Source organism: Mirounga leonina, unplaced genomic scaffold, assembly GCF_011800145.1.
Source record: "Mirounga leonina isolate KUSES-001 unplaced genomic scaffold, KU_Mleo_1.0 Mir_174, whole genome shotgun sequence".
In the NCBI taxonomy this organism is placed as follows: Eukaryota; Metazoa; Chordata; class Mammalia; order Carnivora; family Phocidae; genus Mirounga; species Mirounga leonina.
In genome coordinates this window covers 76,855,698-76,870,686 of record NW_023270451.1, presented here as the reverse complement: position 1 = coordinate 76,870,686, position 14,989 = coordinate 76,855,698, and the positions used below count along the sequence as shown (strand labels likewise).

Sequence of the window (14,989 nt, the reverse complement as noted above, 5' to 3'; positions counted from 1 at the left end):
ATGGTGTCTGGACTCAGTGTGTGATTTTGAGGCCCAGAAAGGTATAAGAAACAAGGGGGAAAACCATTTCTCTGTTGCAGTCTTCTTGACATTTTCAGTCATTTTGTTCGTTCTCATCATGGTATCTATAGTTAAAACTGACTATATGTAGATCTCATTCCATGTCAGCTATAGATAGAGATTTTTTTTGAGGATTAGATCTCAAATCGACCTTGACTCCGAACTGTACATTTACTGCAGTGCATTATCTCCTAAGTATAAAATGTCTGAGAACTTGTCCCTTTATTGAGCCATTGGGTGACAGTTTTCATTGATAACTGCTTTGCTGAGGAAACCCAGTTTAATGTCATGACTTCACATTCAGCTAATTCTGAATTATTTGGTAAACTAGGGGATGAGGCTGAGGTTTAACCTGAGCCTGTTTGCATAAGTAGCACTGTAAAATAAGTGGCTAGTGTAATAGAAGTTTAGGAAAAAATAGTCCAACGCCTAGATAGTTTACTTTTTAGCACTGCAAAATGCTTCGGTTAACAGAACTGTTTTGCCTTTTAAGTATAAAATAAAGTCTACTAGGCAGTGCATTAATATAACGTTACACTATAGTAAGAAAATGGCATTTATTTGATTTCTCTCTCAGGTTGATTAAATATTGCCATATTTTGAATTCCATTTGTCTGTCCTGTAGGACATTGCAAAACTGGGTATGCTTTCTAGGGTGACAGTACAGTGATGTGCGAGAGATGCCTGCTGGTTTTCTAGGAAAATTCTAAATCCCAATTGAGAACTCGTTTCACATGCATTAATATGAACTGATTTTTGCTTCCTAACCACTGATTTTTTTTTTCTTGAAGCAGAGTATTAGAAGACACTACCTGGCAAGCAGAAATTGTCATGGTTACATTGTTCACTAATTCCACAGTGACTGACTGGTTTTTCTAAATGATAGAATCTTAGGTGTTATAGAAGTGAAAGGACGAAGTCAGTCCCCTCATTTTATGCATGAGGACGTGGAAACTCAGAGCACGTGGCACAGTTCCCACATACCAATATAATGCATTTTTGTCAGTGTGAGCTGCACTGAAATCAGTAGTGTGTAGAAAACTTCGTAAACATTTAAGTTTTCTCGTGTTAATCAGTGACTCTGTCTTAATTGCTTTATTATTTCCCTGAAAAGTGGCCCCCTTTTCCAAAAGTTCCAGTTGGACTTAAAAAGTAAGGATACAGGCAGAATCTTTGTCTAGGCTACGTAGTTTTATGGTTGGCTTTAAGTAAATACAGTTTTTAAAATATTTTTGTTTAAGGCATCTATTGATGTAACTCTTAAGCCTGATAATAAGACTATAATTTTTCTCTGCAGGTGGTGACAAAGTGATAGATGTCATTGATGTGGCAAGGCAGGCAGACAGCAAGATGACCCTTCACAATTATGTTAAATACTTCACGAATCCTAACAGACCAAAAGTGTTAAATGTGATCAGCCTTGAATTTTCAGATACAAAGTGAGTAGTTCTGGACATTTTGGTTTAGTCTTCTCAGTGTTAGCTAAATGTAGTTAAATGATAAATTTATTTTAGTAAGAAACCTAATTATGACTTCTAAAGTGGTCCGGTAATAGCACTGTTGTACACTTTGCTTTGGCACGCACTGAGAATATTTAGAAATATGATGAATTTTAAACTTTTAAGTATTGTTGTTAACCTGGAGTTCCATTTAATTTCTTGGTTTGGGTTGAGATGGGAGATGAAACTTTAAGAACTTTTAATTTGCATGATGTGGGTATGTGTGTATATGTGTGTTTGTTTTTTTAAAGGATGTCTGAATTGGTGGAGGTCCCTGATATAGCCAGAAAACTTTCCTGGGTGGAAAATTATTGGCCAGATGATTCAGTTTTTCCCAAGCCATTTGTTCAGAAATATTGCTTAATGGGAGTTCAAGACAGCTACACAGATTTCCACATTGACTTTGGTGGAACTTCAGTTTGGTACCATGTCCTCTGGGTAAGATTGGGGTATTTCTTTGTTCTCTCATTGACGGAAACATTTAGTCCTATTTTTCCAGGAATGCATTTATTTGCTGTAAATGACATCTATAAAGAGGAAAGTTTTTGTACTTTTTAAGTAGGATCCAGCATTTTACCTTTAAGCATTATGTTTTTGTTTTTGTTTTTTTAAATCTCAAGTAATGGAGGGGCCACCATGAGTTTTTAATTTATATTTAGTTTCCTTTTTTTGTCCCCATCTTATAAATTGGTCTCTTGTAGCCTTTTGTCTCTTTGTTTCCTCTTTGCCCTAGTCAATTTTCCATTAATCCCTGAATCAAATACTGGATTACAGCAAAATTACAGTAATATTTGCTTCTGATTTTCAGGGTAGGCCAGGACAGCTAGTTGAATAAGTCAGAAATGCCCATGAAACTACTAATTCTTCTTGGCAGCTTATATTGACCTTGCTTTATCTAGAACTGCACTATTCAGTACAGTAGCCACTGGCCACATGTGGCTAAATTTAAATAATTATAATTAAATATAATTTAAAATTCAGTTCCTTATTTGCACTAGTCACATTTCAAGTGCTCAGTAGCCACATGTGGCTTATGACTGGCGCATTGTATAGCACAGATATAAAGCATTCCCATCATCACACAAAGTTCTATGGACAGTGCTGGTCTAGGACCAGACCTTGGTCCATATACAATGCCTGTGTTTCAGCAGTGCTCTGGACTGTATTCGATGCTGTGTCCTTGAGCTCCCATTCTTCTTCTCTACGAGAAGGCAAAGGGTTAGTTGATTAAAGGAAGTTTATTTACAGGTCTTTAAAAAAAATAATCATATTATAGATCTTAGGGGCAAGGGCAAAGTTTGCAGAGATGACTCTGTGACCTGGGCCTATTAACATGTATTTACTTCCCTACCGTGAAAATGAGATCAGTAAGATGTCTGTGATGCTTACCCTCCTCTCTTGTAACTGTTTCTCCAATGCTACTTTATTGACTCCTGGTCATATTTTGGAGGGGGAGCTTTAGCTTTTGTGAAGATGCTTATTAAGGGCGATAGTTATTGATCAGCTTGTGAAAGATGTCCTCTTGAGCCTAAAAAATCTGATAATTATCTAATTTAATTTAGATCATTATATTGGAATATTGATCCGTGTAGGCCATCCTAAGAGTGGCATTTTTTTTTTTTCAAAAATAGTGTGATTACTTCCTTCTAGGGTGAGAAGATTTTCTATTTGATAAAGCCAACAGATGAAAACTTGGCACTTTATGAGTCTTGGAGTTCATCTGTGACCCAGAGTGAGGTGTTCTTTGGAGATAAGGTGGATAAATGCTACAAATGTGTGGTAAAGCAGGGACATACTTTATTTGTTCCTACAGGTAAGGCTTTCCTCCCATCCCCTCTCCCCATAGTTGATGCTCAGTCACATGGAGTCGGCTTTTTATTAGAACCTCTGGCTTTAACATGGTTGGAAAAGAGCTTTGCATAGCCTGAGAGAGAATTCTGATCTTGGACTTTTCATTGCTTTGACCCTCAGAGGGCTTCTCTTGTAGTTAGGATCTGTTTTGGAATTGTGTTTTATGTCATTTGCCTTCATTTTAATTTTTATTCAGATAAAATTCATATGCCATAATATTTATCCTTTCAAAGTGTACAAGTTAGTGTTTTTTGGTGGATTAACAAAGTTGTGCACCCATAGCACTTGCAGAACGTTTCATCACCTCAAAAAGAAACCCCTACCAGTTAGTAGGCATTCCCCATTCCCCCTCCCCTGTGCCCCGGGCAGCCACTAACTGTACTTTTCTGTCTCTGTGGATTTGCCTATTCTGGATATTTCATGTATAATATGTGGAATACGTGGTCTTTTGTATCTAGCTTCTTTTCGTTAGCTTAATGTTTACTAGGCTCATCCATGTGGTATCACATGTCAGCGCTTCCTTACTTTTTATGGCCAAATGATATTCCACTATATGGATAAACCACATTTTGTTTATCCATTCATCAGTTGATGAACATTGGGTTGTTTCCACTTTTTGGCTATTACGAATAGTGATGCTTTGAACATTTGTGTAGAAGTTTTTGTGTGGAGGTATGGTTTTCATTTCTCTTGGTTATATATATATATATACCTAGTAATGAAACTGTGGGGCCATAGAGTTTATGATGTTTAACTTTTTGAGGAACTGCTAAACTCTTTTCCATGTGGTTGCACCACTTTACATTCCCACCAGCTCCAATTTCTCCACGTCTGTACACATGTTCCAGTTTCTCCACGTCTTTACCAACACTGTAATTATCTTTTTTATTTTGACCGTTCCAGTAGATGTGAAGTAATGGTATCTTATTGTGGTTTTGATTTGCATTTCCTTAATGAGTAATGATGCTGAACTTTTTTCTTGTGCTTATTGGCTATTTGTATATCTATCTTTGGAGAACTGTCTATTCAAATTCTTTGCCCATTTTTAATTGGGTTATTTGTCTTTTTATTGTTGAGCTGTAAGTGTTCTTGATATATTCTGTATACTAGATATATGATCTAGATATGTCCAGATATATGATTTGCAAGTAACTCTCCTGTTCTGGGGCTTATGATTTCATTTTCTTTATACGTTCTTTGTAATGTCCTTTGCACAAAATTTTAAAATTTTGATGACATGCTTTCAATTTTAACGGGTCAGCTCTCCATTGCTATCAAAGGCCAACCCTGCTGTAAGAATCTGGGCTGCTGTCCTGGGACACTGGAGGCAGTGGGTATATTTTGAGGGACCCTGGGAAGGGACTGAATACCAGCCTTAGCTATAGTCTCAAGTATAGGTATCAGGAGTGTCACTTTGAGATGTGACTGAATGCAGGCTGTGGACTCTCCCAGCCACTGGTTTTGAGAATTATGGTTTTCCGATGTGGGTGACCTTACTTGCCGGAGTTCACAGGGATCTGTTGCCACAGGCCTTGCTTTCTTGCCTTGCCTCTGGTGTATGTAATAATAAATAGGTATTGAATAAATGAATGAATACATGCCAGACTTTATAAAATCTAGATAAGTATCAATATTTTTATTGTGCATGAGCTCAGCTCCTCCCTTAATTCCTCTTCCCAGGGCTCCCTTTTGCAACAAATATTTTGTTATGCTCTCTTCAAAATCTTGAATTCAAATTCATTCATGCTATAACCTCCTATACCAATTATGTCCCCCCAAATTGATGTAATGATCTAACTGGAATAGAAAGAAGAAACCAAAAAGCAATTTATAATAAAATACTATTTCAAAATGTGCCTGCTCATACAGGTGTATGATTGGCAACTCAAATTCTATAGCATTGGTGTAGATTAGTGGTTCTCAAATGTCACTGAGCATTAGAATCATCTGGAGGGCTTATTAAAGCATGAATTGCTGGGCCTCATCCCCAGCGGTTCTGATTCAGTAGATCTGGGGGGCAGGGGGGCGGGAGGGCCGTGTTGAGAATTGCATTTCTAAAGGTTCCCAATTGTTGGCTGTTGCTGCCAGTCTGGGGCCGCACTTAGACAACCACTGCCCTAGGGACTGTTGCTTTTTCCCAGGGTAGCTGGCAACTGATAAATTTCCAGACAGACTATAGTTTCCTTCAACTTACAGAGTAGTTGTATTCCTGGAAAATTGTGCCAAAACTGTGCAAAAAATACTTGGCTTACTTATATAATGGACTTACAGTTTCTAGACTTAGACCATTAATGGCAGATTTTGTACCTATATGAATGCCCAGCAGAGTCCTGAGTAATGCACGACTGTTGCTTACTATATGGAGTGGCCTGCTTGTTGCATCCCTGGCTCTCGCTCATGTAATATCACTGATGCCTCTTGATCATTGAGACAATCAAAAAAAATCCTCAAACGTTCCTTAACATCCTTTACAGGCAGTGCTGCCTCTGTTGAGAACCATTGATCGGTAGGATTTGTAGCTGACAAAAATTTTTCATTTGTGATTTCAGGGTGAAGCTCAAGGCTTTGTGCCTTTGAGCACACAAATGGCACCACTTGAAAGTGAGTCTTTAACGGAATTTTTTCCGTGTCATAGCATAGTGAGGGATCAAAAAATGAAAAATATAAAGAAAATGGGATCTATTTTAATAGCTAATTTTTACTCGCAAACATACTTGTACATATTTATTTTTATATGAAGGCTTTATGTTCAGTCCATGGATTTTGTTTTCAAAAGTTAGGCATCATCTTTTAGAAATGATTCTTACTTTGAAAACATATTTATGGGAAAATAAGACATCATTTTAATTGCCAACATTTGTATCTTAGGACCCATAGCCCTCCACAGCGAAATGTGGGTGATCTCCCTTTTTCTTCTTAGTGCCAGGTCTCCAGTTGAATTCCACTCCTGCTCCTTGCTTAGTCCCTCAGAGCACTGCTCATTTCTGGATGACACTAAAGAAGTGAAGTGCACAGCCAGTCCCATGTTCATTTAATGGAAATGTGCTCACTTTATTCTTTACCGTATTTGACTCCTCTTAGAGTAACATTTTGAATGTGAAATTGGATTGTGTTTTTAAACTAAAAAACTAAAACAGCAGCAACCACAAAAACCATCACCTATCCTGTACCATGATTTTGTCTGATTGGATCAATGCATTTGTTTTCTGAAACTCAGCACAGAGTCTGGCATATAATCGGTATTTAATAAATACTTGAACGAATGTGTCTCTAGATTATAATAGGCATTAACTTCTCCAGCTCTGGTGGAGTATGAAGTAAACTGGTGTTGGTATTTTGAGTTTCTCATTTCACAGGTAGAGATCACATTTGTTTGGTTTAACTATTGGAAACTCACTGATGTATATTTTAACTGTTCCAGGGTGGATTCATGCTGTGCTCACATCTCAGGACTGTATGGCTTTTGGGGGGAACTTTCTGCATAACCTTAACATTGGCATGCAGCTCAGGTTTGTGTCATAGGGATCTAAAAGATCTTTTGTTTTTTCTTAAATAAGATATTATTTTTAAAGTTTCAAACAAATAAATTCAGTAATATATTTTAATTGCAATCTCAGAGGTAGGCCTTGAGGAATTATTAGGAATAGGACCTTTAAACCAAATGTATTATCATAAGATTTTGTTAGAAAGACTCCTTGATGCATTTCAAGTCTAAAAACAAAAAGAGTCATTTATTCAGTTTGACACTAAATATATCCCTGAATTTCAAAATTTTATAAAAATGTGTGGGCTCTATCCTTTGGCTGTTTTTACAGTTAGGGAAAGGAACCAAATCCAGTCAGACTCGGTGCTGGTGGAAAGTAATCCGAATTTAGGATTGCTGCTTTAGTTTTGCTGTGGGTAAAGGATTAACAGCTATTTTCCCTTATGTCTGAGATTGACCTTTGGGTAACTCTGTTCCCCCGGTAGCCTAAAGAGAGTAGAATGTTACCAGGCTACACTGTTTAAGGTAAGATGACTTCTGACTGATTAACTGCCTCAGGACTGGGAGAACTAGAGAATCCATATGTTTGGGCTTTCCTGAGTGTGGTGACTCTTGTAACTTGGCAAGCCCCGAGGGAACCCTGGAAGCTATGTGTCTGTAGAGATATTTCGAGAAATAGTGTCATGAAGCTCGAAGCCAGGGCACCTCCCACACCGTCAAATGTGAATCTTGCTTCTTTACCTGGAGTGTCCCTGGGGGAAAGAGGACTACTGGCTGTAGGGATTGCTGCCAGGACTCCCATAGAAGAATAACACTGTGGCAGGCTGTGGATCCTGTCTTCTCACCTCCACCAGCGCCAAGTGTGTCCTTGAGCTTGAATGCTTAGTAGAGCCTAAAGAAGACTCCCGGAGTGGGTGTTGTGGTGTTAACACAGGGAGCTGTTTTCTACACGTACTGTTTTATTTGTTATGGTGGAACCCTTGTGAAATTCCTTCTGCTAAGACGACGATGCATATCCCAAGGTTCTGATCTTTGGGAAGACCAGTGTAAATCTTCAGTATGCTGTCAGATTTGTTAAGGTCAGACCCGGATAAGATCACAGTTCATTCTTATTCAAATGTGTGCTCGTTTTATTTTCCTTAAGTTGGTTGCCTCCATTTAACTTGGAAATGCTAATATTAATACTAAATTTCTTCAAATTTCTCTAGGTGTTATGAGATGGAAAAAAGGCTAAAAACACCAGATCTTTTCAAATTCCCTTTCTTTGAAGCCATATGTTGGTTTGTAGCCAAAAATTTGCTGGAAACCTTGAAAGGTAATTAATAATCTATACATTATGATGCCTGATGTTTGTAAATTCGTGAAAAGCCACTGATAGAAAGAGGGGCTCCTTTATTATTATTATGGTGTAGCTATTGCTCCTGTTTTGTTTTTTAAAACATGCATGATTTCCCCTGTCAGGAGCCTTTTAACACATCAGACTCTCTAGTCCGTAGCCTTAAAAATCAGATCTGTGAAGAGCTGCATCAGAACAGCACAGGTAATACTGAAAAATGTTCATTTCACCCTGGACTCTAGCAGCCTGCACACACTGTCAGACATGTAAACGTGCCTCCCTCACAAGTGCAGTTCAAGCTACAGGACTGTTTCTGTCATGTGTGTTCCCAAACATTTGCTTTAAAAAATTGAGGGAAGGGGCGCCTGGGTGGCTCCGTCGTTAAGCTTCTGCCTTCGGCTCAGGTCGTGATCCCGGGGTCCTGGGATCGAGCCCCGCGTCGGGCTCCCTGCTCGGCGGGAAGCCTGCTCTCCCTCTCCCACTCCCCCTGCTTGTGTTCCGCTCTTGCTGTGTCTCTCTCTGTCAGATAAATAAAATCTTAAAAAAAAAAATCGAGGGACTTTTTCATGTCCTGAGAGAAGCAGGGAGTGCTTGTGCCATTACCATTACGACTATGATGCTGGCTGGTCCAAGACACCTGTTAGCACAAACCAGCTGAAGGTCAGGCTATGAGTCTGTTGAAGAAAATGGTTTTGGGAGGGGACATTTATTTAAACTTAGCTACCTTTTTTATGTGGAATTTCAGATTTTGGTGTTTTATCTTTGGTTTCAAAATTGGAGACTGATTGTCGTGTCTACTTCTATTTGTTCTTTTGCTTGTGCCCATGAGAACACAGTTTGTCTGGTTTTTGTGTTGTTTGACTTTTCTAATCAGTTTGCAAATAGTGCTACTATTATAACAGATTAAACAGTAAAGTCTGTTCTAAACATATGGGTTTTTTAAATTTCCATTTAAAAGTTGCACAAGAAGAAAAGGTAAAATGAAAAGAAACAATAACTTACTTCCCAGGGTAGCATGCACAGAATTAAATGATAAAATCACTTATGATTTTCTCCGCAAACAACAAAACCAAAAAACAGCCTCGTTCTCTTTGGAAGGAACAGTAGGGCCCCATCCCACACCATGCAGCAGTATAGAGATCAATGTCTTGACGTGGTGCAGGTATATATGTATGATGGAAGAAGGAGCCCATGGATGAAGAAGATTGGCTTCTTTCTTTTTTTTTTTTTTTAAAGATTTTATTTATTTATTTGAGAGAGAGAATGAGAGAGAGAGAGCACATGAGAGGGGGGAGGGTCAGAGGGAGAAGCAGACTCCCTGCCGAGCAGGGAGCCCGATGCGGGACTCGATCCCGGGACTCCAAGATCATGACCTGAGCTGAAAGCAGTCGCTTAACCGACTGAGCCACCCAGGTGCCCGAGGATTGGCTTCTTTCTGCACAAGACCAGTCTCTCTCCAAAAATGCATCCTTATCCTGAGTCCCTGACTTACTCAATGTTTTCAGGTATTGGTGAGGCTGAGGCAGCTCATCTTCAGTGAGTGTGTCTTGGTGTCTTGGCTGCAGGAATCTCACAGGGGACCACACATAGAGTTGCCGTATGTAGCTTCTAGTAGAGTGATGGGCAGTAAAGTCTCCTATCCAAGTAGAAGCCTAGAAAAATAGGAACACTTACAAATACTTACAAAAAATTTGTAAATGTCCTTGTGTTTTGGAAATACAACCCGGTTACTGAACCCTCCAGATAAGAGATTGGCAGTTCAGTACGCAGAAGGTTCAGTGTCTTTTTCCATCTTTTCTCTCCTCACTAACATACGCCCACACTTCAAGTGATGCTTTTTCCTAATGTCCAAGAGGGGGTTCATCAGTCAGCTTTTTAGAACAAAGTTAAGGATTTATCTGAAAGGTGAAATCTTGCTGTTCCTCTTGCAGCCGCAAACTGCAAGTTGCTTGGTCTTAGAATGATTTAGCCTTTGTTTTAGGCCATTGAGAGTTCAGAAGTGTTGAGGTCTGACTGGATAGATGACCCTGTACATTAACGACTTAAAAGAGACTACTGTAAAAGGATACTGGTAGGTCAGGTTTTAGCACATTTTTATTTCATCAGCTGGATCAGTACAGGTTAGGATACCTGGCAGTACTTGGGGTCAATCCAGTCCCACTAAGGCTGGGGTGAAATGACCATTGTACCAATTGCCGTCCTCCTAGGCATTCATCCTGGAAGCAGGGATGGTGGTCCTGTCGTGCCACATTATGTTCTTCCATCCCTGATCTTTTAACTTGCCACTGTGGCCTGTTATTTACCAGCTGTCAGACTGTTACTAGGCTTATATGATGGGTTAAATGAGGAGAGATTGTATGAAACTTAACTGTGTTTAGTGTAATAATAAAACAGTGGACTAATTCTGGACTTATGTGAGTAAATTAGCCATTGGACAGAAGTGAAACCTTTTGCTTTTGCTTCAACTTACCCGAATTTTATTAGACTTTTTTTTTTTTTTAAAGATTTTATTTATTTATTTGACAGAGAGAATGAGATAGAGAGAGAGAGCATGAGAGAGGGGAGGGTCAGAGGGAGAGGCAGACTCCCTGCCGAGCAGGGAGCCCGATGCGGGACTCGATCCCGGGACTCCAGGATCATGACTTGAGCCGAAGGCAGTTGCTTAACCAACTGAGCCACCCAGGCACCCGACTTACCCGAATTTTAGACCGTATCTGATATATTTTGTGTGAGTTTCAGATAATGTTAAAGACCTGGGAAAGGTGCGTGTGTGTGTGTGTGTGTGGTGTGTTTACCTTCACGTTCGTGAACTGTGTCATGCCCGTGGCTGACTGTATAGCCCGCACACTGCATACGTACACACGGTTCTGACAGTTCAAATACTAATTATAAGGCTCACCTGGGTCACTTGTACCACTGGCTCAGCCTCGCCAGTACCTTTGAAACATCCAGTCATTTTTCCCCATTGCACCCCCTCCCTCCCTTCTGAAGAGAACCCCTATCCTGACTTCTGTGGTGATCCTTTTCTTCAGTTTCATCACCTGTGTCACAAACGATACAGTAGTTTAATGGCTTCCATTTTTAGAGTTCACGTGAATAGATCCAGGCCGACGTTGTTGCGTGACTTGTCTCTTACTCAGCACCGTTTGTGAGCTTCCATTTACTTGGAGCATTCGGTACTACCACGTTTAATGTCATTCCGTTTCTTTTTCTTTCTTGCTTTTTCTTTCACCTTTTTCCCTCTCTGGGAATTCAGAAGTTACACAGTTTGATAGTTGGTGATTGCTCAGCATCTGGAGCTGACCCTGTTACCTTCGGAGCACTTTAACTCCTTTCCCCACCCACTTCCATCCCCACAGAACTGAGAGAAGATGGTTTCCAGCCTCAGACTTACCTAGTACAGGGAGTGAAAGCACTGCATGCTGCTTTAAAGTTATGGATGAAGAAAGAAGTAAGTCGTTTTCTTTGGAGAAGTAATTGTTATTGTTTCTATGGCAAGATCGAAAACAAGAGTCCTTATGCTGCTTTGGCAGCACGTGAGTGGTGGCAGTCGAGGGAATGGAAATCACTCTTTTGGTACAACCTCCATTTTATTGTATAGTGTATACAAATGTGCTGGTTTATATTTATGAGAATAAAGTACCTAAGTATTTCTTTAATCTGGAAAAGAAAGTAATTCAGATGTATTTAGGATATTGACTAAGAAATGAACATGTAGTTATAGGATAATAATAAATAACTTGGAGCTCACATCTGCTCTCGTTATCCCCATTTTACATATGGAGAAGCTGAGGTTCAAAGAATTTTATGTAACTTGCCCAAGATTTTGTGGTGGACCTCGGACTAAAGCTCAGTCTCTGTGACTGCAAAGCCCACATTCCTTTCCATCTGCTAGACTTTCATAAGAATGAAGGAAAAGGGAGGTCAAGTTGCAAGCAGGAGCTTTCATTTTTCACTAAAATGTGATGTTTGCATTTGAATCCTTCTGCCTCTGAGAGGTCATCCCAGATCCCCATTTGGAATCAGCATGTCCGTGTCCTTCCCTTCTGCTTATGTAGCACATTTCTTGTGCCAGTGGACTTACAGGTAATGTCTGTAAAGTAATATATTCCTATCTCCTTCACTAGGTTTATGAGCTCTTGAAAACCAGGGACTTGCTCCTCTTTATTTCCCTCCTGGAACTTTACATGCCACTCTTTAACAAGTGATAGATACGTGAGCTGATGAAAATATATTTCCATGCTAATTTTTTGAATGTCCACTTGAAATAAAAATCCTGCTCTTAGATACTGGAGACAGTTATCAATAGGTTACCCTCCCAGTAACTTTCTACTCTTTTCACTTGATTACCATTGCTCTTGTGTACGCACTAGAGCACGGCACTGTGGAAGCAGTCAGGAAAGTAGAAATCAGGTCTTTGAGGGCCAGAGAGGTCATCATGGAGATGAAGGGAGTAAGTCCATTACAGAACTGTATAACAAGGTAATAACAAAATAAAGTATGTGTTGCAAAAACCGTATAATGTGTTACCTGCTGAAGGCTTTAGATAAGTTGTTCTCAGACTTGTGTGTTTGTCAGAATCTTTTAAAAAATAAACTCCCTGGATCCTCCCTGAGAGATACTGATTTAATAGATTGGTGGTGGGATCTGAACCTCTGTTTTTAACAAACTTTGTCGGTGATTTTGATGCACAGTAAGATACATCAGTAATAAATACTGTTAATTCGTGACATTTGAAGTGCTCTTTCAAAAGCATGGTGTTTGCATTTAACTCTCTCTTCGCCTTGCGCCACCAGGAGAGGGCAGCTCAGCACAGCGCTCAAGAGCATGGACTCTGGAGTCAGATGTTTGGGTTCATATCTCAGCTGTGCTGCCAATAAACTAGCGAACCTCTGTGCTTTCGTTCCCTCAATTGTAAAATGAGAATAATAGTAGTATCTCTGTCACAGTGTTGTTGAAAGGATTAATGAGTTAATGCTCGTAAAGTGCTTAACAGTATAGAATCTTGACTGACACAGTTAGCACTTACTGTTACTGTTGTTACTAGTCTGTTTTAACAAATTATGCTAAAGCCAAGGAGAAGATGTAAAGCAAAAGTAAAAACTAGCATATTGAATGCGTCTAAAAAATTAAAATGTTCTTAGATACAAAGGTTATTATTTAGAAATAGACATAAGAAATAATGGCAGTAGTTTGCATTTAGATAGATATGGTAACTCAGCGATTCCTCTGTCCTATTGATGGGATCTTTTTCCTAGTAAAAGAAAAAAAGCTTACAAAAATTTATTCAAAATCAGACCTCCCATAGGAAATAGGATCATTTTTTTAGTGCCTGTGTTCCCACTTATAAATCCTAATGTATTATGAATTAAATGCTGGACTTAATTAGTTACTTTACTAATTATAGTAGTAGTTAGAATCACAGTAGGCTTTAAGGGATAGAGTACAGGGTTACCTCTCAGTATAAAGCAAAATTCACTGTGAGACAGTCCATCTTTAACTCAAGCTAAGAGGATTTTGTAAGTTAATAAGGATCTCCTTAAAGAGTATTGTACCAACTACATGAACTCTGAGACCTGGCTTACTAGTATTTTGCTATGTCTATAAAATCTAGAGAATCCAAAATTTGTTTAGTAAATAGTTTTTGTCTATTACAGTGTAAATAACTTTGGTTGTCTTATCTTTGTTAATCCAAATACAGCTTGTATCTGAACATGCCTTTGAGATCCCAGACAATGTCAGACCTGGACATCTTATTAAAGAACTTTCAAAAGTAATTCGAGCAATAGAGGTAAGAGTAGAAACTGTCATCTAAATGCTTGGTTACTGTCTGCTTTGAGAAGCAAATGGATCTATCATCACATTACAAACTTCAAAAGCCCTTATACTCTTAGATGAAATAGAATGAGCTGCGTCTTGGAAGGACTCTCAGGTTTCCAGGCTTCCAAAGTCCTACAGAGAAATTTAGAGTGTTGTATCCTAATGAGGTGAGAAGGAAGCAGTTACCAGTTACTTCAGTTTCTTCAGCATACTCCAAGAATAAGAAATACAGCATACACAAAATTTCAGATCCCATTCATTTCTGCTATGCAGAGATGAATATGTGTTAAGTAATTGGAGGAAGAGAGAAAATGTAAGGTGGGGTGAGTAGAGCCAGGTGAAGCTGGTTTGGAAACTGGGATGCTATTAGTGGTGTGAGGCAAGGAGACCCCCTTGACTGAAGTATTAGAACAACTTGGTTAGGGGCGCCTGGGTGGCTCAGTTGGTTAAGCGACTGCCTTCAGCTCAGGTCATGATCCTGGAGTCCTGGGATTGAGTCCCACATCGGGCTCCCCGCTCAGCAGGGGGTCTGCTTCTCCCTCTGATCCCCTTCCCTCTCGTGCTCTCTGTCTCTCATTCTCTCTCTCTCAAATAAATAAATAAAATCTTTAAAAAAAAAAAAAGAACAACTTGGTTACGTAAATGCCCCTTGATAAAAGTCCATAAAATCTGAGATTAAGTGTTTTAACTTATTAATTAGGAACTATTCTGGGTATTAAAGGAGATTTTGATTAAAGTAATTCTTCAGGAAGCTGGTTCTGTTAGTGTCTAGCTTGAACTGAAAGGAAATTAAGTGGAGGAATGGAGGCTACCTGGTAATTTAACAGCTTAGATTAGGGCTGTGTTTGGGGAATGGAAGAGGTATACATCTAAGAAATAATGAAGTGCTGCGTTTAATATCCTTGGATACAATATTTCATATAATTCTCAGGGTGTTCA

At 39.2% G+C, this 14,989-nt stretch overlaps 1 protein-coding gene across 1 annotated transcript in view; it reads left to right on the top strand.

Moving 5' to 3' along the window:
• KDM7A (lysine demethylase 7A) overlaps positions 1-14,989 on the top strand; it is an 86,101-nt gene that overhangs the window by 48,423 nt on the left and 22,689 nt on the right. Inside the window, exons 5-11 of the mRNA XM_035021220.1 lie at positions 1,358-1,499; positions 1,811-1,997; positions 3,210-3,372; positions 6,832-6,919; positions 8,103-8,209; positions 11,590-11,681; positions 13,932-14,021. Of these exons, the coding sequence (XP_034877111.1) occupies positions 1,358-1,499; positions 1,811-1,997; positions 3,210-3,372; positions 6,832-6,919; positions 8,103-8,209; positions 11,590-11,681; positions 13,932-14,021 (869 nt within the window). The remainder of the gene's footprint in view (positions 1-1,357; positions 1,500-1,810; positions 1,998-3,209; positions 3,373-6,831; positions 6,920-8,102; positions 8,210-11,589; positions 11,682-13,931; positions 14,022-14,989) is intronic.